Here is a 26,614-nt window from a genome sequence, read left to right on the forward strand (position 1 = left end):
TGTTATATATGACATTAAAGCGGAAGAGTAAGGAAATAGTGTCATGTCATTTTCAGAAAATCATCCTCCCTCGACTTTCGGATCCTTTTGTTGTAGCAGGTCACAAACATGCTATCAAACACACAAGTTAGTTACAGAGGTTTGCTTGATTGCATGGTTGTTATGAGTCACGTGACCGTCAACATAGTAACTCAAAATCGACGTTTGCCGTTTCGTCTCGAGCAAAGCAAAGATGTCATCATTCATTGCTAGAATTCTCTGTAGACAATCTTTTTCTTTTTAATGTAGGTTCGGGTACACATTTCAATGAAGTGATTTCGTGTCGACTTATCATTTGCTGAAGTAATCGGATACTAGTAGATAGTGAGCTCTTAAAAATCTTACACGCGTTTTCAGACTGAGCGAAAGTAATGTTGTGAATAAGGAAGGTGTAAATTAGGTCTAGATATGACGACTACTCACCTCGCTTACAAGCCTTGTGTTGAGAGACGGCGCAGAATCACTAGTTTCAAGTTACTTCGTGCTACTCTGTGGTGTGAATCTTGATGTGCGTGCGTCTGCGTGTGTGCGTGTACTCTGTGTGTGTGATTCGATAGCACTACCCGATGAAGACTTACCGCGCACTCGTTCCGACTCCCCGGATTCATTTTCTGGATTGACATTGAAGTCATATAAGCGAGTGGAAAGAGTTTTCTTCAAGAAAAAGTAGGCAAAATGGTGAAGCCAACGGTATTCTCCGTTGACCAGGATCCCAAAAAGAACAAACAAACTGACGTGCATCTCATAACCGTGAAAGAGGTAAGATCAAGGGTTCATATTGAATCTAATCAACTCTTTGTGTTTAACAATCGATACTTTCTATGTCTGACATTTACATCATTAATATATCACTGCTTGATATGATGTATGTATGTGTGTGTACGTGTGTGTGGGTTAATGTGTGTGTGCGAATATGTGTGTGTGTGCGTCATCTACTGTCACGTTATGCGCATTCTGCCGATGTAAAAGTAAAAGTAAAAGTGGATAAGCCTTGTAATGATTTTTCTTACCAAGAATGACTGCGATAAAGTGTGATACAGGGAGAAGAGAATCTTGCAGAGCGGCAGATTATAATCTATAAAAGGCATTGTTTACCGTTTGCAGAAGAAACAAAAACCCAGTTTTAGTGCTTCAGAATACTTCTAAAATCTGAGTTAGGGATAGAAGCAACCAATGTGTAAATTTTAATAATTATAAGCAATGTTAAGTATTGTTAAATATACAAAATGTGAACAACAGTTATTATGAAATTGTTTTTCAGGCTAGTAAACCGTCTGCAGTCATGGTGTAGTAAGAAAAATGGTGATATCTCCTTCTATCTTAGGCTTTATTGTGAAATATGTATATGTTAGGATAGTTTGTGATACAACTGCTCTACACATATGCATCAAATGTGATACCTGGAACATTTTCTTAAATAACTGCTCCCAATGGTAAACAGTTCCTTTAAAGAATCACCGAAATCTTGTCAATAACGTTACAAAGTTGAGTCTTCTTCAGCAACAGTAATGCTGGTTTTACATCAGTCAAGAAAAAAGAAACAAATAACCAAAAAATCCTTCAGGATTGCCATCTGACATATTTGACGATTGTTCTTTAAAATGTTATTTAATACTCATTACTGATGAGGGTGATGACCGTGTTCATTACTAAGTCCCAAAGATCAACTTTTTGCCGTTTGTGATTTCTTTTTGACACTTATCCCATGAAACGCTTTAAAGTTTTAAAGTAATATCGTTGGTTACTGCTGTTTAACTCTTTTTGGCATGTGATATACTTGCAGTTGTTGATATAGTGATGGTTTATGTTATAAAATAAACATTTCATATCAAATAATTTCCTTGAGTTAGTGTTGACTTCGGAAAGTGAACGCTTTACCCCATTGACGTGCTTCCATAATGGAATGCATCACTACTATGAAACAGTGTTTAATATACCACCATATTATGAAGAACTAAAGATATATCTCACGGATTATACACCTCGATATTTTGCTATATATTCATATTATAGTGATGGTTTATGTTACAAAATAAGCATTTCAAATCAAATAATTTCCTTGAGGTAGTGTTGACTTTGGAAATTGAACATTTTACCCTATTGACGTGCTTCCTTAATAAAATGTATCACTACTGTGAAACAGTGTTTAAAATACCAACACATAATGAAGAACTTACGACATATCATAATATGGATTATACACCTCGAAATTTTGCTTTATATTCATATGTATATAAAGCAAAGCATAGACAGAGAGAGATAGAGAGAGAGAGAGAGAGAGAGAGAGACTTTCAAGGTACTTATCAAATCCATGCATGTATGCTTGTGCCACCAATGGTGCATTCATTTCGTGTTGTAACATAAAATCTGATCTAATGCGGTTTTCTGGGACATTCGAACCTAAGATTAAGATGGTCTGAAGAGAGCTTCGTCTGGATAAAAACACGCCCTTTTCGACTTTCCGTGTTCACTTTGAAGATTTTACCCTCTAACCAGATGGCCGTCAAGGATTTTCAGAGTGTATAAAATCCAAATTTATATAAAAAAAGAACTATTAGGGACTGTAAGTGCTAACATAAAAGGAACAGCTGTCCTTAAATAAAAATGTTATTGCTTTTAATGTCATTGCTTCCATATTAAGTCAAAGTATAACTAGGCGGTGTTAAACCCCTAGCAAGGTAATCATTTCGAGAGAAATTTCATTAAACCAAATGAATCTTACAATGATAATAGTGACAGTAGTACTATTGACGACCATTACAAAACTAAAGTGTTTGCAAAAATACTAGGACCAAGAGTCCTTGCCACACCAATCATATTGAAGAAAAAACAATGTTCGAAAGGACTGGTAAGCTGCTAATACCAAGAGATTACTGGAGATGACATTACGTCAAGACATGATGTCTTGGACAGGTGCAAAATTAATCATTCGTACAGCGCTAGGTCTTCTTCATTAATTTTGGTCACGAAATTCCGAGACATTTTACATTGGCGTTGAGTGAAGGAACTGAACAATGTATTACAAAACGTTTCAAAAAAAGAAGAAGAAGAAGAAGCACGATTGTCTAAAGTCGTTGTTGAATGTCCTATAGATTAAGTCAAAAGGGAAAACAATTCGCACATCGCCATTTCGGTTTGTTGTACAAAGTCAGGGTGGTATCACTACAAGGACTAGCAATGCGCAGAACGAAGGCAAGCAAAGCCTTTAATCCTCGACAGAAGTGTTTTCAAAATGCCATGACGGTGTCTGTGTCCTGTGAGTGTATCATAACATGTTATTTTCATTGTGTATGGTCACTTTTGACTTTCTTATCCCCTTCTTCGCCTGGGGCAACTGTTGGGAAAGAGACAATTTTAAAGGATTTTGTGGCCTTTACAGGGATCTCCAGCAAACATGAGATATATAATCTTGTCTCAAGGTTCGGAAGGAGTTGACGTCTGTTTTCAGTTTTTTTGCTGTGGGCATCTTATACTGTACTTACTTTGAGATGAGAATTGACAAGAGGCTAAACATCAATTAACCATTACATATTACACACCCACATCAGATTCAGGCTCAGGTTTATTTCACACTTCCTTGAAAATCAGCATACAACAGAAAGAAACAACATTACAAACATAAAAGGCTATGTGAAAGCATTATAGTATTACATCAACATCCATGAGAAATGTGAGAAAAAATGGATAGTGCTAGGAAACAAGCAGGTAGATGGCATAACCTTCGGTTTAAGCCTGTCTCTAAAAAAAAAAAAAAAAAAAAAAAAAAAAATACATATATACGCACGCACACACTTCTTGCATGAAAAAAAAAAACACACAACAATAACAACTGATGTATGTTTACCTAATGGGAACACCTGTTACGACTCATCAGTTAAGTCTTTGATTGTTGGTGTTATTGTTGTTTACGTAATCCGTCGATCGACATGATAAGGCATGATAATATCGATTGTTTGAAGGATTGTTCTTGAGCTAGCTCCCTTCCGTCCCTGGCAAAGCATCGTGGGAAGGAGGGTCAGAAAGTCGCTGGGGGTTAAGATAGCTCTTACTGCTTACTTTTGAGGAAAATATTTGTAAACATGCATTTTGAAGTCAATATGTAAGACGAGATCGATTTATTGTCCTTTTTCCTCCCTCAGTCTGTATGGAAGCACCTCCCCCCCCCCTCCTTCCCCCACCCCCGCGCTCAGTGACAGCTTCCTTGAATTAAATTAAGACAGTAAAAAAGAGGTAACATCGAATCTCATGACGTCAAAGGCCCATTAACAGTTGAAAGGACTTGAATTTACAAACATTTATTGTTATTTGTTTTGGTTTTGTTGGGTTTGGCTTGGCTTTGGTTTGGTTTGGTTTTGATTGGTATGGTTTAATTTGGTTTGCTTTGATTGGTTTGATTGGTTTGGCTTTTAAAAAGGGTTCTTGCTGCTTTATGTTGTTTGGCTTTTTTCTGCAGCTTACATGAATACAGTCGATTTTAGATCGTTGTGCGCTGCTGCTGTGAGTAACCATTCAATATCGCAAAATCAGGTCTTTTGAAATGGTGTCTAACCACATAAGAAGAATGAAGGAATGAAGGTAAATGTAATTATAAGGATTGCGTGAGCTAACTTGCACGATTCGACAATCAAAACAAGTTACAATGGCTTCCGATCAGTTGCTATCTCGCCACAGTTCGTTATAATGTGAAGAGGACGGAAAGCATTAATTAAGATTTCAGTCGAGTGTGGATGGAACATAGGAGATAAGGACATACAAGAGGGCCAGGAGAGGAGGAATAGAAAAAGGGAGAGATTAATGTTAGCACTAGGCTTTGATCTGAGAGAATTCATGTGAGGAAATAACTGTTTAAACATTTCTGTGCCAGGGACATTGGACAGGGTGTTCACGGCGTTAATAATAGATTCCTATAGGCGGTTTTCTGTGTCAATCTGCACTCAAAGGTTAAACCTCATAAGGACCTGTTTCAAAGCTCTCTGCCAATTGAGCATTGCGGATTTAACTTTGGCAGCGATGGGGAAAAAGAATATGAATGAAATTACACCATTAAAAGGTACGGTGTATACGTGTTAATCCGTTCCATATGGGATCCTGGTGGCCTGTGTATTAAGTCTATGGGAATTTCAGAATTCAGTACGGAACGGATTAATGTGATGATGTGGGTTGGAGAATGATTCAGATACGTCCCGTCTTTTGTTCCTTGTTATTCTCTACGGTAAAGGGTCTGTGGTAGCATTCTGCGGTAGGAACACGAACCTGGGAAAATAAAGCATACATCGAACAGAACAAAAGAGAGGTCAATTAAGAAAAAAAAATTAACAAAAACGTCTCATAGTTTCTCATCTCTTTTGAATCTTTTATTGAGCGTGCTCAAATTGACTTTCTTATAGCAGACATTCTCAGGAGAATTCCCACAATCTTGGCTCTTAATAATGATTACCTTTTCTCCTGCTGTTCTAATTGTACGCCATACGGGTTTTTAAGCAATTTGAACATCTGCCATACAGGATCAAAAACAATGTAGTTCATGCCATGGAATACTTTGTTAAAGTACTTGTATGTATATGAAAAATAAACGAAATTTTAAGTAAGGTCATCATCAAATAGAGAAAAAAAAACTCTGACTGCACTCTTGCATAACAATAAATATCTTTTCTACATTCTATTTAAATGATCACATATTTCAAATAGTTTCTTTTTTAGCAGATTAAATCCCAAACGTTTCAAATATTTATAAAAGTAGAGCTAACGGCTTTTATATCTTGTTCGTGAGAGAGACGTCTGCACTCAGTATTCAATTCCTTTCAGTGGAAGGCTTCGGTCTGACGGCATTGTGTTTATCCTTTTTACGACTCGGCAGATGACCCTGTCATTTACGTCATGATAGATGATTCATAGTAACAATGTTCACTGAGAGGAAGTTGGCTTATGTATCACTTCCGGGTGACGAGGTATAGTGATTGCAAAGGGGGCAAGTATTCATCGGACGGAGGTCAATGAATCAATTCAAATAAATAATCTGTATGTCACATGTATGTTCGTCCAATTCATAGACTTGAATAATAATAATAAGAGGGTACTCCTTTTTCTTCTATCTCTCTCCCTCTCTTTCCCTTCTCTCTCTGTATATACCATATATATATAGATATATGTTTATATATTTAATTCTCTATAATGTATATATGAAGAGTTTGTTCGCAAAGACCAATAAGTCCATTTTTGAAGATTTTGAAGTACGGTCTCTGTCATAAAGTGCAAAATAATACCTTTTAAATGATATATTGGTCACTACATATAAAGGTACATTTTTGAAGTTATGGTCAAAATAAGCAAAACATTTCTTATTATTCTCGTTATTTTTCTTTACCTTTAATCGCAAATATCTCCATTTGGCAAATATGGACTTATCGGCTTTTGCGAACAAACTCTTCATATACACATATCATATATATATATATATATATATATATATATATATACATATACATATACATATATATATGTACATATACATATATATATGTACATATACATATATATATATATATATGTCTGTGTGTGCGTGTTTCTATATAAATAAACGATGAAAGAAAAGATTGCGTTGTTACCATCCAACAACATCTAATCGTACAAAATGTTGATAAACAATCAAGTATGCATACATTTTTTAAACTCATTATCATTTAAAGTAATTTACCATGCAGACTTTGTTGTTCCTGTCTCACGAATTGCCGATTAGTTTGAGGGAGATTGTGTTTCACATTCTTTGTGTAATTAAATGCAGCGTAGGCCCTCTATGATCTTTTGACATGAGTAAAGTACAAATAAAGTAAGGTGGAAGTCAACTTTTCTAGCATTCATTTAGTAAAAGCTAAATCTTGTTTAATTTCAATTTTTCAATTTCAATTTATTTTCATATTTCTCGGTGAAAAAAATACATCAAATATAACAAAATTAAATGAAGTACATGATATCAAGCTGGAGACATACATAAAATATTGCAAATATATCAAACATATAGTGGTCGATCTATGAGGTTTGGAATCTGTGAATGAATGCTAAAGAAATATGAAGGAACCTACTAAAAAGCGAGCTTGTTGAGCGTAGGTCCCAATTAAAATCGAGTTAAAGATTAAGATGGGGAGCACGGGTACAACAATGACCGAAACATAGAGAGAAAAAAAGTACAATTATACAGTTATATAGAAGGGATGATGAACATTAAGCATAAAATTGGCTTACATAAGTAGAAACATGTATGTATTAATGCTTTCTGAAGTACTATAAAATCTTGAGGCCAGACGTAGCATATTATGTTAAAAGTTTAGTCTTGATTGATTTCCTCACGATTATTCTTTAAATACACAAAATCCAAATTTGATGATTTGTATTGAAATTTCTAAGATATTACCGAGTTGAAAGAAAAGAAAATAATATAACCGACATTTTTACCCTGTTCTTGACTGTATGCAATAGGTCACTAATCAATGTCAAAATGATTTCTTGTAGTATGATATTATTTACTTCCATGTGAAAATTTAATTGCCGCAGACACAGTTCTACAGATTATGATTATAATCACTTTTTTCGGTGAACCATTGCATAATATAATATGAAGAGTTTGTTCGCAAAAACCGATAAGTCCATTTTTGAAGATTTTGAAGTACGGTCGCTGTTATGAAGTACAAAATAATACCTTTTATACGATATATTGGTCACTACATATAGAGGTACATTTTTGAAGTTATGGTCAAAAGAAGCAAAATTTTTCTTATTATTCTCTTTATTTTTCTTGACCTTTAATCGCAAATATTTCCATTTGGCAAATATGGACTTATCGGTTTTTGCAAACAAACTCTTCATATGCTTCCCTTTTGCTTTTTCTATCACAAAAAAAGGAGAGAAAAAAAAAAACCCCAAAACTTTGGAACTATATTTTTTAACTGCCTGTATATAGTCCTCCCATGGAGCATGTGAAGAGTTCAAGCGTATCTAAACTTTTGCCCTTTCAGACTAACTTTTAAATACTTCCCGAAATCAAGTGACAAAACTCGGTCTGACAGCTAGTTCAATTATATAAGTCTCCCTAATTTCAGGGTGTCCCTACAATCCCACAATCCCATCTACATCCGGTTGATCCTAGAGACGAATATCACATTTTGGACAAACTTTTGATGATGACATCCTGAGAGCTAGAACAAAAATTGCTTCAGTGGAAAAAAGAAAAACTCCGTAATCTGCATGCGTCTACGTGGTGAGAATAATCACAGTGGGAAAGACAGTTGTCCGATGACGAAGAATTCACAAACATAGATTCGTGATAATGGTAACAATCATTTTTAGAATGACAATTATGATAACAGTGATACTGGTAATGATTGCAATAATATGGTATTGATATTAAGTTTATTTTTACTACTATTACTATACTACTATACTATTAACTACTATAGGATAAGAAATAATTGAAATGATGGCGATAATGATATTGATATATAATGTTAATAATATTACTACGACTAACAATGATAACAGTAGTTATGATGATTATGATATGTTTTGAAGAGCTCATCTATAAATTTATTTAACTATCAATGCACTTTACATTAGTACTGCACTTATAAACAAAACAATTTATAAAGGGCCCATAAAAGCAAATTGCGTGTACAGTCATATGACAGTAATGATATTACATTTATAAAGCACATAATAAGCACCTGCTTCTCTGTACGCTGTACAATAAAAACACAAACTATAAACAAACAAAATAAATGACTAGCCAGTTTAACAGTCAACAGAATAGATACATGAATTAACAAAAAGGGTAATTGATATTTATCTTAATCAAGTAAGACGGAAAAGGTGGGATTTAAAAATGGATTTGACTGGATTTGTAATATATCAGATGTGTTTGGTAACAAAACAAATTCTACAAAGCAAATTGCTTGCTCACAAAAGCTCTCCACATGACCAAAATGAAAAAGGAAAGATTGTATATTTTTTTTATGCGACATTGTGTTATTGAATTGCTTCTTCTTCTTCTTCTTTTATACTTTCTTACATATATAGATATATTCTATTGAGATATCTGCTAATCTGAAAAATTCAAGTACAATATGATGAAAAACTTAGGATTGTCGACAATGAAATATTAGCAATCCATTTGGCATTTATTTAAATGTATTGTTTACCATTGGGAGCAGTGATTAAAAAAAAATCAAGATATCACATTTGATGCATATGTGTAGGTCTGTTGTATCCCTAAACATCCTACCATGTAAAGACTTTGCTATAAAGCCTAAAATATCAGAAGATATCACTATTTTTCTCACTAAACCATGGCTGTAGACGGCTTTTTCCAAAAACATCTTTATTATAACTATCGTTCACATTTTGTACATTTAACGATACGTAACATAAATTATATTGATTCATTTTTTTTTACATTGGTTGTTTCTATAATTAGCGATATATCGCTAATTCCCATTTTAAAACTATTTTGAATCACTAAAGCTGGGTTTTTGTTTCATCTGCACATGGTAAATAATGCCTTTATTTAGCCGTTCAGACGCACCTAAAAAAAACTAATAACTCATTGTGGGTTTCTGACGTACTCGACATCTTTCCGTCCTTTTTTTTTATTAGTTATATCCGCTGTCTTGTATACAACTACATGTTTCTGTAGTCGTGTATTACCACTTATCAGAGGTTCCGAAAGATCGAGGAATTCATCAAGATAGGAATTTCCTTTCATTTTGGACGATATGTTTAATGGAATATGGATAGATACGATAGACACATTGATTTTTGTCTTCCAAAAGTGAATGGTTACATTCACTTTTCCAGACTTTTCTTGACACTCTGCCACGTCTACCTTGTCAAGATGTATATTTTTGGGCTAGTATACTTGAAAAATATTTTCAGCAAATAATTCAATATCTGCTTGCTACGAGCTCACGTGTCCGAAAACGTGTCCGTCAGACTTTGAGCACAGCTCGGGAAAGAAAGCAAAGATCCTACCTCATGATTTCTGTAGTAGCTGTGCTACTGTATGAGCATACCGTATGCGGAATCATTGTAAAGCTAGATGTCCGTGGCTTTTCTGTCGCTTCCCGGGATTTATGATTATTTCTTTTCCATAGTCTAAGCTATTCCCCCTTGTCACTACAGACCGTCCATAATTCACAATGTATTAGTTCAACAGCGGTCGATCGGTGTTAAGATACAACAGTGTACAATGCTAGTTGTTATCATTGCATGCAACAGACAGACACACAGACAGACAGACACACACAGACATACGCACACACACACACACATATTATTTCAATACAACGCGTGAGCTATAATATGCAGTGTAAGTATGATATGCCTGAAAGTGTTGTGTATTAGTGCGAGTTCATTGTACGGCTCATTAAAATTAAATGGCTCTCTGCTAGGGTGCATTTCAAAATTTGATTGTATGTAGGCGTCTGCGAAAAGACAAACGATACTTAGTATCGATCGCAGACTGCGTCTCTCGTCTTATGTCCCAGAGTGTAAGATATCGATAATGTGTGAATAAAGAGAGCAAAATCGTCACTATCAAAGTCACGTAACACACAGTCGCCCTCAATCTGATGTGCATATTACACTGTTCCTGTAATATGACGACGAAGCAAATGCTGTTTACTCGAATACAGTACAGACTTAACATGTTGCATTTATCCTATATTAAAACCCCTTGAGGACGAGTACATGTATACTCGGGCAAGCGTCTATGGGAAATGCGTGATAGCGAAATCAAACCGTCCTCAACTTCTTGAAGATATGGCAGTGAAATGAATTTTCAAGCTTCCCTACAGGTACAATCGTTAAAAATACAAGGAGAAAGACAAGATAATGTTGGGCTCATAATCTAAAATGAAAATGATAATGATGTTAATAATAGCAAAAATAAATGAAAGTTCTACCGGTTTCTCTTATCTGAAAATTTCCATTTATCTTACGTCCGAGCATCCCTTTATCGCATCTTTTTCATTTCACACATACAACTAGTTTGTTTTTTTTTCTATATAAATTGTTTTATATAAATTGCTCCTTGTTTTATTTTCCATTCTTACTTCTGTTTAGCGATTTGAGCACTTCTGTGGATATAGCACTGCATAACCATTATGATGATGATGATAATGATTACTATTATTATCGTTTTTACTGTTCTTATCATCATTATTATTATCAACATGATTGTTTAAAAAATAATATGCCAATAACAATCAAAATAAATTTTAGTCTTTCTTTAAAGGTGTTATTGATAATGATCATAATAATGATAATGATAATAATGATGTGATAATGATACCAATGTTAACAGGTGTTGGATGGAGGCTCTTGTGATTCTTATTACCAGGATGCCATATCAATCATGATTAGGATTAACATGCCATAACAAGCAAAGGGAGTGGATTGGGGTAGATAGGCTGCTGAATGGGTACACAAAAAGCTCTATGTCGTCCTTAAACTTAATCTTAGACCATCGGGAGCACTGTCACTGTCACGGATAGGTGGAAAGTGTCGGAATTTCCGGCCAGAGTCCACCCAGTCCGTCATGCCTTGCTGGTGGCTACTTTGGGTCCATTTTTGGTTGGCTGCTCGAGGTAGATAAGACACAGCAACCTTGAAATGTTACCGAGTTTGACTTAAGACAGCTAAAGAGACGGAGTTGTGGTGTGGGAAGGGGGACGGGGAGAGAAAGAGAGAATATGTAGAATATAGTCTTCTTTCATTGCAGGATTTCGTCTTCTCCAGCTATATCTAATCATTTACCAAGGAATGACAATTTCGCACAAACAACATGTTTCTTTGTTATCAGAATAAAATTTCTTGATGTTATGGAAAGAACATCGTTTTGATTTGTGCGCTTAGAAACAAAGTATGAAGAGCCACATAAATGCAATTATTGTTATTATTATTCTCATTCTTATTCTTATTCTTATTATTATTGACATTATTATTATTATTATTATTATTATTATTATTATTATTATTATTATCAGTATTATTATCATTCTTATTATTATTGTGAATCGGGAAACGAACTAGGGCTATTGGGTATGGACTCTTCGTCCTGAAAATGATTATACAGACACACAGTGATGATGAAAAGGGCGATCAATGTATTAATCAAAATCATGATAACAATAACAGTTCAATGACGTCATTATTGTATAGTGATACTCAATGACATCATAGTTGTATATGGTAATCAATGTCATCATCCACAATATCACTATTATTATTAGCACTGTCATTTTTTTTTTACATCCATGTACGTTAACTACGTGAGCGTATAATCACAGTGACCCACTGCCTCTGTATCAGACATTCATACCTTATTTTGGACGAAGACACACATTCTCTTACTTCTGGATCGAGGAGGACATTGTTTATTAACTTGTTTCTTCGAGGATCAGCGAAGCGGACGGAGAATCGAACCCGTGACCTCTCGTCTGAGCATTGCTAAGGGTCCACAGGACCATTCTGAGCCACTTTCAACCACACAAATTTGTTTGCGGGCATATTTTAAATCGACTAGTTTTGTTGAATCCTGTGGGATTGTACGGAGGAGAGAATTCGCGAGGCTCTGGGTGAAGGAGAAAGCTGATGCGGGGACTGGGTCTTAGAAAGAGGAGATCTTCAGAGAAAGAAAGATCAGGTCAGGAAATAAGGGATAGAGAAGTTGGCTTTGAGTAGGGAGAAGGAGAGAGCATGGGGTTACATGTATTATGGACGAGAGAGGGTAAGGGAGAGTGCTGACGCGGCGGGGGTGGGGGAGGGGTAGGTCGGGTAGGTCGGAAAAGAGGGCAGAGCTATCCGGGAAAGCACGGAATAGAAAATTACGTTATGTCAGACGAGAGATAGATGCAGTGCATAACATGCGTTGTAGAGGGTTTATTCATCTCCAGCACAAGATAGAAAGAGAGAGAGGGGGGGGGGGAGGGGGTGTAAGAGTCTGAAAGAAACTCGCTGCTCTCAGGGAATTAAAAAAAAAAAATGAAAACCCACATAGTATACACAGAGAAGAAGAATCTGGAAATTTCATCTGTGAAGTGAATGCACGGATGCATTACATATTTCATGTCTTGGGGCAGGTTTCTATTTTCACCAATTGAAAAAAAAAAAAAAATGTGTCTTTTCATACCTGTATCGATGCAAAAGCAAAGCTCCAGTTCTCAACAATTTTTTTTTTTTTATGAAAATTATTCTTTATCGTTTCATCTTTCATGATATATTTATACCATGTTTTCTTTTCGACCATGTCGTAGATTGATTCATTTACGTTTTTGCAGAATGATTATGTGTCAAGATGACTTCACAAGGCGAGTGTAATAGTGTTGTGTGTTGGCCTCCCGTCCGGGTCAATTCGATCCAGGGCAGTCCGATCACAGCAACATATCGACATGATATCGTGTGTCCACCACCTGTTGTCTGCTTTGTGTCGTCACAATGCAGTGACTGCATGCAAGGCTGTCGCCTATGGCGGGCGAGAGGAGTCAAAATTAGTACAACTATGCAACTATACAGCCATGGAATGGATGTAAGGTTTTAACCAATCAGAACGCAAGAAACCGTACAACTATGCAACTGTGCAACTATGCAACTGTGCAACTGTACAGCCCTAGAATGCCAGTATGGTTGTCACTCGTACGGGCCGAAGTGCCATTAACCGAACAACCATACGTCCATGCATCCCATTACGGAACGCCTGTCGGGATTTAGCCTATCAGGACGCGAAAACCCAACAGACATACATATAAGTGTTGGAATGGCTGTAGGGTTTTAGCCAATCAGGACGCGAAAAACCCGACAGACATACATGCATGGGTGTGGGAATGGCTGTAGGGTTTTAGCACACCAGAATGCAATAAACTCGACAGATATACACACATGCACACATGTAAAGTTTCATTCTCTCCAAGCACCTCCCTGAGTATACGTCCACACCTGCCTTAGGAGGGCAGGTCATGAACCCTTGATGTGGAAAGGAATGGAGACCATTGCACCAACGGTATAATAAATCTGTCAGGGGATTTCAGTGGTTAGCAGAGCCCCAAGGCTAATTACGTGCAGAGGGAAAGGCTGAATGGTTAAAACCCAACAACCGTCCCTCACTAATGCATGTGTGTATGTCTGTCGAGTTTAATGTATTCTGGTGTGCTAAAACTCTACAGTCTTTCCCACACCCATGCATGTATGTCTGTCGGGTTTTTCGCGTCCTGATTGGCTAAAACCTACAGCCGTTCCCACACTCATGTATTTATGTATGTCTGTCGGGTTTTCACGTCCTTATTGGCTAAACCCGACAGGCGTTCCGTAATGCATGTAGGGATGCATGATTGTTCGATTAATGGCACTTCGGCCTGTACGAGTGACAACCATACAGGCATTCTAGGGCTGTACAGTTGCACAGTTGTATAGTTGCACAGTTGCATAGTTGTACGGTTTCTTGCGTTCTGATTGGTTAAAACCTGACATCCATTCCATGGCTGTATAGTTGTATAGTTGTGTTGAATTTCGTCACTCCAAGCCCGTCATAGTCGCCTCTATTGTATAGGCCCAATGGCTTAGGCTAGGATACACAACGTGTGCCACAGATAAATACATTAAAACACAATACAGTACAGTACAATACAATACAATACAATACAATACAATACAATACAATACAATACAATACAATAGTACGATATTGCGCATCTACACACTTGTATATTTAAAGGTGACGTTCTACTTGATACAGCATTCGTTTCTTGTTTCTACAAGCTTTTTAGTTGCAGTGCAAATTGTCAGCATTGATTTTAAGTACTTTGTACGATTAATGAGAAATCTAAAACTAAAGACACAGATGGATTGACACAAAATACTCTTTTGATATAGGCCTCCAATACGTGTGCACATTTGATTCGTTATCGATAAAAATAATAATGGGCAAGTGTGGACAGAATGTGTAGTAGCAGTCTCCAATAACTTGTTTTTCATTCAATTCTCATTCAACTCACTGTCTCTGAGTTTCACAAATCAACAAAGAGTTTGCAAAGTCAAAGTCACACCTTGTCCTCGAAAAGAATAGATGAATTCACTGCGACTAAGTGCAAGTCAAGCACGAGGAAAGTTTCAAAATTTATCACAAACAATCCACAGGTTGGCTAGTGCGGAGTTAGATGGAATCCTTGAATATTCTCATTACATTTTACTGTTGATAAAAACATGCGATGTTTTCGTTTATGTCAAGTAAGAAAAGTAAGGTTTTAGAAAAAAAAAATGATTGTTAGACAAACGTCACAACCAAGAGTGATGTATTTTGACATACGACCTGGTAGCAAGACTCAAACACTGCTGAATAATTAACACACATAAGACTATGAAGGAAGTAGTTTGTTTGTTTGTTTGTTGCTACTGGCAACCTGATTGTACAACATTATTTATAGTACTTTAACCTGATGTTCTCGTCATTTGGGCTATGACGCACTTTTTGTGTATCTCGCTAAATGCTTCAATGTTGTGTCAAAACAACTCCGAAATTATGACCAGAATCTAGTATTTATTCCTCTTCATTGTGTTTAGTTAATATTTTTATATCTTTGGGTGAAAAAGCAAAATAGACAGTCTTGCGAAATGAACTACTAAGTAAATTCCTTCTCTTGCAGTCTTCAGGTTGTAACTTACCTGTCTGGGTAGACACCGTGAATACAAAATAATACATTGTCATTTCCTCCAATGTGGCTTCAGGCGCTCAACATTACGTGATTAAATACAGTGGACATCACGCTTCCATTTCGTCGTGTATCTTTTTCTCATACTTTGTTTTTAACCACGCATATTTTCAATATTGGGATAGTGATAATGAATATAAAGAGAACTCCTACAAAATGATACAATAGGGTATCTTACATCCAAAGTGGTGCTATTCCAGACGACTCGCAAAAAAAAAAAAAAAAAAAAAATGCTGATTACACATGATATCCTGGGATACAAAGCAAGAAAAAAGGAAAAAATACAGATTTCGTCATTATAATAATGTCAGAATACGGAAAGCACTCAGAAAAACAAAGTGTTATTTCCCTGCTCTACATTATATCTACAGCAGGAGAAATAGGTTAAGATCGACGCAGTTGTTCAGAAGATCACGATTTACAGATCAAAGATAACCACATGACCAGCTGAAAGACGTAAGAACGTCATTTCGTCCTTGTTGGTTTGTTTCATTCCTCGTTTTCTTGCTTTTGTCGAATGCGTTTACACTGGATTTAAAGAGCCCCGAATTTTCTTAATCTTTGATGGCCTACGGCTTGTTAAAGGGACCTATAATTTGGGAATGATTCAAGTTTGAAGTGGAAAACGTACTCACATAACATACACACACACACAAACAAACATACACACAAACACAAATCCTGTTTGCATGCCCTACAATTCACCAACATGCGAGTAGCTCAGTAGCGTATAATACGTAACCTGCTTTAATTACATAAATTCAAATGTATACGTTTACAACAAACTTTGCCAGTATAGAAACGACAAGACGAGAATACTTGTCCCAGGCCTACCCGACATAAATATGTCTAAATGTATATCAAATGAAATTAGGTAGTATTGATCATATTCAGTCTTTAGGCAGACTTTAATTGCACACCTCTTTATCAAGATGTCAGGATAAACTCCATTAACCCTTTCCATACTGAACTCTTAAATCATCATTGACATATTACATATGTCACCAGGTTCCAGTAAGGAACAGGTTAAGTTTAAATACGTTATGGCCTCTCTCGTTATACTTTTATAGTGGGTGATGTCATAGAGGGATAAAGACACTTTATGCAGAAGAACAAACTTTGCAAACAATATAAATGTTTAATAAGAGCTCATCATTATGAAATCTTCATCAGATAGAGAAAGATTTCTCAGTAGGAACATTTCTCAAAGTTAATCCCGGACTAGCCCCCATTATGACAGGGACTCACTGTAAAACTTGCCAGATCCCGTTATACGTACACCCTACACCGTGAATGAGTCAGGCTCGTGCACACCATTCCCCCTCGGTGTCTGACCGAGGTCTTCTTGACAATGTAACCATGGCAACCAAAACAATAATCTTGATCGAGGTACTCGTTGAGTCAGCAAGTCGGGATTTGGCTAATTAGCCTCTCTTTCCTTCGCACTGCCTCGTTTCCCCCTCCTCTGACACCTCCCCCCCCCCCCGACTTTCCCCCCCCCCCCCCACCGTAGCTGTCACCGTCACATTTCACGCTGTAAGCAGTCCTAATTTACTCATTATATGGGCGAGTAACAGTGAGGCACGCTTATACTAAGCTTATGAGGACAATTCACGTTGGCAAGCTTTCACAAAATATCCGCCAAAGAGCCGTTATATCTGTCATTGCAGGCAATAAAGCAAATCCTCTATCTTGTGTTGACAGAGTCGTGCCTAAAGTAAATCAATGAATTGCAGGGGAAAAAGGAAAACTATTGTAAGATTTATGTTTCTTCTACCCGTCCTGAACTTCTACTTCTTCTTCTTCTTCTTCTTCTTCTTCTTCTTCTTCTTCTTCTTCTTCTCCTTTTCACTAAGCAGCTTCTTCTTTTCACTATTATCTCAATTTTGATTAATCATTTTTTTTATCGCAGTTTACATTATTGTTATCATTAGGACCTAATACAATTTTGTTTTTTTTTTTTGCAATTTCATTTCATTTCTTTTTGGTTTTACTTTTTCAGCTCTTCATTATTTAAACTATAAAAATCATTATTTCAGTCATTATTTTGACCATATCATTATAATTATGCTAAAACGAATACTAGCATTACTGCTACATCATGAAACCAAGATACGTACGATACTTAGTACAGTACTTACTTAATATGATGGTAAAAATTGTAATATTGGTACCAGCTATATCATTACTATCAGCAATCGTTATTGTCATAATTTCTTAAGTAGTCTGTTCTACTGTTATAAATGGTAACAAAATTGAAAATTCAAACCAAAGTTTTGGACAATTTGAATTTTAAAAGTAGATTGCATCTGTCGCAAGACGACATGACTTTGGACAAAGCTGTTAATGACTCCAACATGTTAACACCATAAGTCTGTGTTTTTGTTTTTGTCTTGATTGTCACTCTGATCTTTGCTTTTTGCCTTCTGGATATGATAATTCGCATTTCTTTATTACTGCACTGTTCGGCCCGTTTCCGTTTAAGATGAGTTGGGTTTTTTTTTTCAAAGTTCATCACAGCCCATTTTGATTTGATTTGATTTGATTTGATTTGATTTGATTTGATTTCTGACTTTCTTTTTCATACAATACGATACAATACAAAGTGAAATACAAAGTCACCTGAACGAACCAATTGCGCACAGTATAATTTCTTAAAACAGATAAATGATTAATTCAAATTCCAATATTTCTTTCTAAAACGGTGCAAAATGAAAACAAACAGGCATGATTGTATGCATATATTTATGCAAACAAATTAACCAAAGTTGGATGTAACAGAAATACAGGAGACCATCATCATAAGCAAACGAAAGAAATGATTGTCTAAACAATTAATACGACACAGTAAGAATATTTCAAGTCACCACTCACTGACTGGCGATAAAGACAGAGAGAGGGAAGAATGAGGAAAAAAGAAAAGAAAAAAAAAAGAAGAAAAAAGTTCAGCGGTGCATTGTGCAGGATGTGAAGTGTCACGCCCATCGCTAACAGTAAGAACATCATAATCTTCGTCTTTGATAATCGCTAGCTTTCAAAGACTCGGAACTAAGTGAAGAAGAGGTAGAAGAATTAGAAGGAGTGGAGGAAATTACAGGAGAGGGAGGATGAAGAGGGAGAAGGAGCAGGAGAGAGTGAAGCGGAGAAGGAGAAATAAGAGAAGGCAAAGGAATGAGGAAGGAGAAGAACAAGAAGAAAAAGGAAGAGGCGAGCACAACACGATTGTTTTCAGAATGGAGGACGCTGGACTGTCTGAAAAAAAAAATATGCTATAAAGAAAAAAAGGAAAACAAAAAAGAAAGAAGAAACGGAGGAGGAGAAGAGGAAGAGACGAAGTTATCTATATATGTATTTATTCATTTATTCACTTATTTATTTATTATCTATTTATTCACTTACTCATTTATCTATCTATCTATATCTATTTATTCATTTATCTATCCATTCATTTTTTCATTCATTCATTCATTTATTTATTTATTCATTCATTCATTCATTCATTCATTCATTCATTCATTCATTCATTCATTCATTTATTCATTTATCTATTTACTGGTTGCCTTGCTTTCGATGACAAGGGTTATCGCCTGGCAAAGACAAAAGAGATTCCTGATTCGAGCCCCATTGGCACCACCTGGAGACACTCGTATACCGTCTCCTGTCTGCTTAGAGGCAAACAATCTTTCCCAGGGATAGAATGACAGGCCTTGTGTCTGTGACAGTCGCATGCAGTTAGGTCAAACCAAGTACAACGCAATATAACAGAGTCACTTGATGTTGAAGGTGACTGTAATTATTAGTGTCAAAACAGTCAATGAGTATTATCATCATGCACTAAGAAAGGGACAGAAACAATCTCCCATAAAATACAAACGTACACCATTCACCATAATCATTTCGTGGAAATTTGATAAGCATAATGACGTTAATAACTTATTTCGATTCTCCAACTGTTTTGAACATAGAAAAACCAAAATTTACCAAATGGCATATTCAATTTGGCAACCATCGAAAACTTAGTACCTCATATCTCCTTAGGAACAACCAACACAGGAAGATTTTGACAGTCTAAAAAAAAAATGATATGATTGTATTCAAAGATTGTATTCAAATTCATTTGTGACCCGCGACAACGGTTTCAGGCAAAAGTCGCAAAAGCAAATTCCCTCCTAAGCGGGGTACAAAGATCTTTACCATTATTTTTGTCGATTTGGGTTTTTTGCAGAAATCAAATCTTTGATATGTTCTCTACATGTACACTAAATTTCATAGCATAAAACTACGTTTTTCCTATCGAAAATTGAATTTCAAGCACCCTATGTTGGATCGCACTCGTCAGTTTCGAGCTTCTTTCGAACGCCGCGCCAATATCCCCAGCGTTGCTACGGCGCAGGGTCTCGCATGCGATTGGCTGGTGCGTCGCACACATTTACATAATTCGGCCTTCGGAGACACCAGTTGCAGCGTTTTGGGAATGCTTTGTCCACGCGTGCATAATTGCATGTTCCATTGTTCTTGCTATAGTGGTTTATACGCTCGCTCTGTAGTGCGTGCTCTTCGTTTGGCTTTCTATCCAAACTATCCTACCGCATTGTTCGACAACGGAAGAGAAACAAAAATCATGTAGCACGACATAATCGTGTGAAAAGAAAAAAAAATAGTTTACTTGTACATGTAGTAAGAATTATGACAGCAGACTGACTCAAGGGAAGGATGATGAGAGGAAAGGAGAGGTCACATGTAACCAGTTATATTCAAATACTACACATCAAGATCGCACCAAACTAACGAGTCGTACGTGTTTGTTTGTTTGTTTTGATATAATCAACACCACCGAACAAGGCAACTTTATTATGCACGGCTTGTAAAAGAAAAACAAACAGGAATCGTGACCCTTGCCAGCACTGGCATTTTTCTGCCTTCAAAAGGGTCGCCAATGATAAAGTCAAATCAACAACAATGAAAACGCGATTTGTAAATGTATGGATTCGCCACCCGCTCCTGTTACATGCACATGGTCATGGCGTGTGGATGCCATTGCGTAATGCGTGCACCATACACAATGTACACCATACGTGCAATTATCGTATCCGCCATCTTGAAAGACGTACTGGTATTGCACAAACCCGAGCGAACCGCATTGTTTTTCGGCTCCATACGCTGAGCTACTAGGAAGGGTGCCCGGGAAATTTGACTCTCTCAGTGAGCCAATCAGAAGGCGATGTGGTTGCTAGAGGCGGAGCTTAACATCGATTGGCACCATCGTACGGATGGGTGATTCTCACCTCGCATCGCCACTCGGATATTGTCTTTGAGTAAGAGGTGAAACTTCAAAGCCCGTTTTCTCGCAATTTTGTCAGGCTAACAAATTAAAAAGTGCATTTTATTTCGCTTTCCATGCCCACTTATGGTGCCGAAGAATACAAGTGTTTTATATCAATGCAAAGCTTAGGAAATGGGCAATGTGATTCAGTGAAAAAATGAATTTTCAAAATGCCCGACTTTTGCCTGAAACCGTTGTCGCGGGTCACATTTTGTCAGAATCCAACTTTTTTTTTGTGAAGGAGTTGGCCTATCTGTAAGGCGCATTTGAAGACGTATGAGGTTAAATATTAACACTTTGTGTCCCACGTTTTTTTTTTTTTCCTGTCCATTGTGTGTGAAATTAGTGTTTATTTGTCTCATTGGCATAGAAAGCGTTAATGAGATGATAAATGAGGTAAGCATACAAAACTTTCAGATTCCAAGACATTCTTTTCTTTTCTGTTCAACTTGAAAAAAAAAAAAAAAAAAAAAAACTTTCACAATAATTTTGAGCGTTTGATGACACGGATTTTCACTGAAGTTTGTTTAATTTTTATTTTTTTTTTGTATGTTTTCATTTTTTCTGTCGGAGAAGATGGCTGGATAGTTCATCATGAACTGCACTAGCAGCTTGTCTCCGCTGTTGTCTGGCTCTAAGTGTTTGGGCGGACAACGTCACCGGATTATGCACTCTACTCTGTACAATGCATGAATAAAGCTGGATCATTCATTTTCTGTTTTCTGTTGTTGTTGTTGTTGGGTTTTTTTTGGACGGTTGTGACTCTCTCACAAAGTCAACATAAACATAGTGAATTTTCGTTCTCTCTTCAAAGATCCCATCGAGCTTACTGTAGCGAGTTCTTGGGAGAAAGTTATTGAATTTACCAATACAACATTATTACAGACACAATTGCTGTCTGTGTATAAATAAACGAAAGTATGGAGAAGGACCGAGCGACACCGACTCCCTTTTGATTCGCCTCAAGTCAGTCAAGACGTGTCCGCGGAAGGTCCATCGGCTCACACTGTCATGGTATGGGAGGGCAGCAGACACCCTTTTGAGTTGATGGCAAATTATGGATTATGATTCAATTTCACAAGTAATGTACACACACTACTTTCTGGAGTTAGTGGAAGTTTCACTGACTCCTTTACGAACTCATATAGAACAACACAGAGATTAAAGCTCGACAAGAGAAATTTAATTAACAGCATTACAGATATCTAGTAATCAATAATAATGTTGCAGCTGACTGACAAATTGCCCTACATTGACGTAAATAAGCACTGAATTGATTAGTGTTTTAGTAGTAGCCATGATTTAAAAAAAAAAAATGGGCGTACACCTACATCGACGTAAATAAGCACTGAATAATATTGATCAGTTTTTTAGTAATAGCCATGATGAAAAAAAAAAATATGAGCGAACATGATTTTTTTTTTTTTATGGCTACTACTAAAACACTGATCAATCCAGTGTTTATTTACGTCGATGTATGGCAATTTGTCAATCAGTTGTAATGAAAACATCTCGACGGAAGAATTTCATGAATTTGAATAATAATGTTCGGTGCATAAACAGAGAATCAACACTCCGAAAATGTGTATGTGTGTGTGTGTGTGTGTGCCTCCAGCTACTGTGTTTATTTGGAAAGGGGGATATTTTGCTTTCACTACTAGTATTAATTTTGTAATGGTTGGTTTCGTTTTCTGTGTTACTCTTTCTCCAACAGGTGGCGCCCTATAAGACAGGCTTTGATGACGAAGAACCACTCATCGCAGCCAACTCGCAGGTGTGCACTTTGCAGAGGTGCGCCTGCGCACTGATCATCATCCTGGTCGGCTTAGCCTGTGTAATCGGAGCAGGAATTGGACTCTACCTTCATCTCAGCGAGCGAGACGAACCAACACTTATCGTGGCTGAAGGTGGACACCCCGTGAGTGATGCTACCACTAGGGGGCGGCATTGAACATACTGTATAGCTGGAGAGCCGTATTTACGGCTCTGTACTGTTTAATAGTGCTCTTTTAGTGCTCCTTTTTTTTTTTTTGTCGCTGTTGTCGTTATTGTTTTTGTGTTGCCAAATCTCTGAAAGGCATATTTTACCATTTGCAGATGAAACAAAAACCCAGCTTTAGTGCTTTAAAATAGTTCTAAAATGTGAGTTAGGGATAGAAACAACCACTGTAAAAATTTGAATCCATATAATCGATTAAGTATATTGAAAGACATGGAATGTGAGCAATAGTTATGATAAAAATGTTTCCAGACTAAACCGTCTGCATTTGTGGTTTAATGAGAGAAAAAAATAGTGATATATCCTTATACTTTAGGCTTTATTGTGAAAATTGTATTATGGTAAGGTGTTATGTGATGCAACAAACCTACACATATGTATCAAATGTGATATCTTGAACATTTCTTAAGTTTATTACTGCTCCCAACGGTAAGGAGAACCTTTAACTGATAATATAAATTACATTTCAGCTTAAGATGCCTAGGCCTACATACATGCAATTATTTCTATTTGCACTGTATTCGTTCTTAATGGCGGACTAATGCATATTTTCTTACGTTAAAACATACATTCATAAATTCTAAAATGTCTATCTATTCGATATTGCAGTTATAATCGTAAATGGTCTGTTACCTGCGCCAAGCGCAATTAATTGCAATATTGTAAAATGGATCGTTTTTACGTGTTGATATTGCTTATCATCATTGTCGCATCACTCAATAATTATAATAGCTCGCTTTTCTTTTGACAATGGAAAAATAAATTGTGCTCGTCAATCCTATTGATTAAAGGAAGTACGAAAAAAAAAAGAGAACAACAACTGGGTATTATTGCGAATTATGATATTGTATTAAACTTTTATCATTGAATAACCGCTACATCAGATCAGTTAATGAGGGAAAACGTTCAACTTTGTAGTTATAACCCTGTGCTGATAACAACTTTTCCTTTGCGCTTCTTTTGCAGTATGGCAATGACGCCCTCTATCCGCCAGATTTCTACAGGCCTCCGGTTCGAGTCGGTGGCTACTTTGAAAAAGAGATGCCTGACTTTCACCACGGCTCCAGAAATCACTTGTTTGAGCGACTTCGCCCACGACCACCCTTCCCTGGTAGATATCCAACCATCCGAATCGGTGTAGATGCACCCCCACCACCACCACCTGTTCCAGAACACCGCCCCCATTTCCCCGGCAATCGCCCCCCTCCATTCGCTCCTGGACCCCCAGTGCCTCCACCTAATGCGGCCGCTTACGCTCATGACGCCATAGAGCCACCTTTTGGCCATGATGCCATCGAGCCACCCTTTGCACACGACGCCATAGAGCCGCCGGTGGTGAAGGGGGATTCCCCTAGAAAGGAGTTACACGAGAGGCCACAGGGGCCCCCGGGCCCCTACGGACCCTACGGGAGGAAACACAAAGAAGGAGGCCCCACGAGGGAGCGTGGCCCCGGGCCTCATCCAGACCGTCACCATGGCAGCCGAGAACCAATGCGTGTGAAGGAGCACAGGCCGTCCCATCACGGAGACAGAATGCCGTAGTAATGTACGAATCTCCAGCCTCGCCCCCTTCCCCTCCCCGCAATACACTTAAACACCTCTTATATTTAGCTTACAAATGAATACAGACTAAATTTTCTTTAAGGGTTGCCGCATTTTCTATCAGCTCTGCTGTGTGTATCAACCGCACAAACGTAAGAAAACATCGGAAAACACAATCGATAATTATAATTTTCATTGATCTTGACAAGCGGAGCCTAAGTTACACTACATCACAAATCAAAGTTCACCCTTACTTTTATATCCCTGAATATGTATTTTCCTTTTTAAAACTTGTGTTCATAAAAATTAGCAAGAACTAATTCCTGAAAAAAAGAAAAGAAAATGAGTATTTTCCTTTTTAAAACTTGTGTTCGTAGAAAAATGGCAAAAACTAATATTCTTGAAAAAGAAAACGAAAACGAATCCAGGGGACCCCGTAAACTTATAGGACTTTAAGACACCTGCACCTTAGTATACACATAACTCCTATTTACCACAGTAGTAATAGTAGCGGATATCAAAGCAAAATGAATGTCAATCAGATGCGAGTATCAATCAGGATCTAGAAATTTGCAGTCAAATGAGTCAGCTTATGATTTTTGCCATCAATCTTAAAGGAGACCTCCGGATGATTTTCAAATTTTTACATTTGAACATATATAAATGAGTTACACTGGGTACAGAGTTTCAGGATTTATAATGATTGGGATGAAAAATAAGAATGTTTTCGAAGTTTATAACAAATTGCAATGAACAAGGATGATGACATGGCAGCCTCACCATAAGAATGCATGAGATGTGGCTCAAGGAAGCAGCACAAAAGAAGAAGGCATGCATAGATTAAACACAGGTGAGCTTGCAAGCATGCGGTATTGTAATGGAATGACACTGCTACATTTCTGAGATATGTGAGGCTCCTATGTCATCATCTTTGTTCAGTGTAATTTGTTTAAGGTTTTTGAAAGTACTGTTTCTCTGCTCAAGAACCACAATAAATTCTACAAATCTATACATGGAGCTGTTGATTTATGTACTACATGATGTGAAATTATGAAAATCGTCCGGAATGCCCCTTTAATCTTCAATGTGAGAACATCCGCCGCAGTAATGATAAACAAGGGCACTGGTCAGGTGACTACACAGCCTTAAAGGGGATGGCTAGTAACCGATCAATGGGAATCAGTGGGAATGTTGAGGGATGATTGTTCCAATCCTTGTGGGATTCATTTAAGAGTACATTATATATCTACTGTTGTGTGAAAATTACTTGCTTCAGAACGGTCTCATATTCAAGTAATGTGCAGATTAATGCCCCGTCACTGACCAGGCACGCTAACCTGGAAACATTAAACTGCACATTACGTGAATATGAGACCATTCTGAAGCAAATAATTTTCACACAACAGTAGATATATAATGTACTCTTAAATGAATCCCACAAGGATTGGCACAATCATCCTCCAGCATTCCCACTGATTCCCACTGATCAGTTACTAGCCATCCCCTTTAAGCTGAAATCTGTTTTCTGCAGAATAAGAAAGTTGTTCAGTTGTTCAAGTGTTCAACTTTACTGCTTACCTTACACACAAGGTCATGATGTTCCGGGCTCGTTTACGTTTTCGTACAAGAGAGCAGGCAACAAATTTTTATACGTACAGGGTTTATTGTTAGCATCTGTGATTACGATTCGTTGCAATGAATTGTCTTTTACACCAGTAAGTTGTTGTTGTTGTTGTTTGTTTGTTTGTTTCCTTGGGCATAAAATCTAATCTATCCTCTGCATTCTATCCGGTGCCACGTGTCTTTATCACTTTATCTTCTTTGTTTACAACGAAACCAAAACAAAAGTGATAAAGATGAAGTAAAAATAAGCTTACGATAACACACATTACATAGCAGAATTTGTACTGTTACGAATCTAGTACGTCCCTACCTTTTCCTCGGGCCGGCCATCTTTTCAAG

The 26,614-nt window shown here is 37.0% G+C and overlaps 1 protein-coding gene across 1 annotated transcript; it reads left to right on the forward strand.

Annotated features, from left to right (window-relative positions):
- Positions 1-660: 660 nt before the first annotated feature.
- On the forward strand, positions 661-24,652 carry LOC140246939 (uncharacterized). Its single transcript, XM_072326257.1, has 4 exons — positions 661-798; positions 22,826-23,029; positions 24,077-24,245; positions 24,381-24,652. The coding sequence occupies exons 1-4, from the start codon at positions 715-717 to the stop codon at positions 24,650-24,652; spliced, it is 729 nt and encodes a 242-aa protein (XP_072182358.1). The 5' UTR covers positions 661-714.
- Positions 24,653-26,614: the final 1,962 nt, after the last annotated feature.

This window comes from Diadema setosum, chromosome 3 (assembly GCF_964275005.1).
Source record: "Diadema setosum chromosome 3, eeDiaSeto1, whole genome shotgun sequence".
Taxonomy (NCBI): Eukaryota; Metazoa; Echinodermata; class Echinoidea; order Diadematoida; family Diadematidae; genus Diadema; species Diadema setosum.

Bases quoted from the DNA above. Each gene is read 5' to 3' on its own strand.
- LOC140246939 (XM_072326257.1), top strand. From the start codon at position 715: ATGGTGAAGCCAACGGTATTCTCCGTTGACCAGGATCCCAAAAAGAAC. The intron at 799-22,825 runs GTAAGATCAAGG...TTTCTCCAACAG, and splicing joins ATCTCATAACCGTGAAAGAG to GTGGCGCCCTATAAGACAGG. The intron at 23,030-24,076 runs GTGAGTGATGCT...CTTCTTTTGCAG, and splicing joins TGGCTGAAGGTGGACACCCC to TATGGCAATGACGCCCTCTA.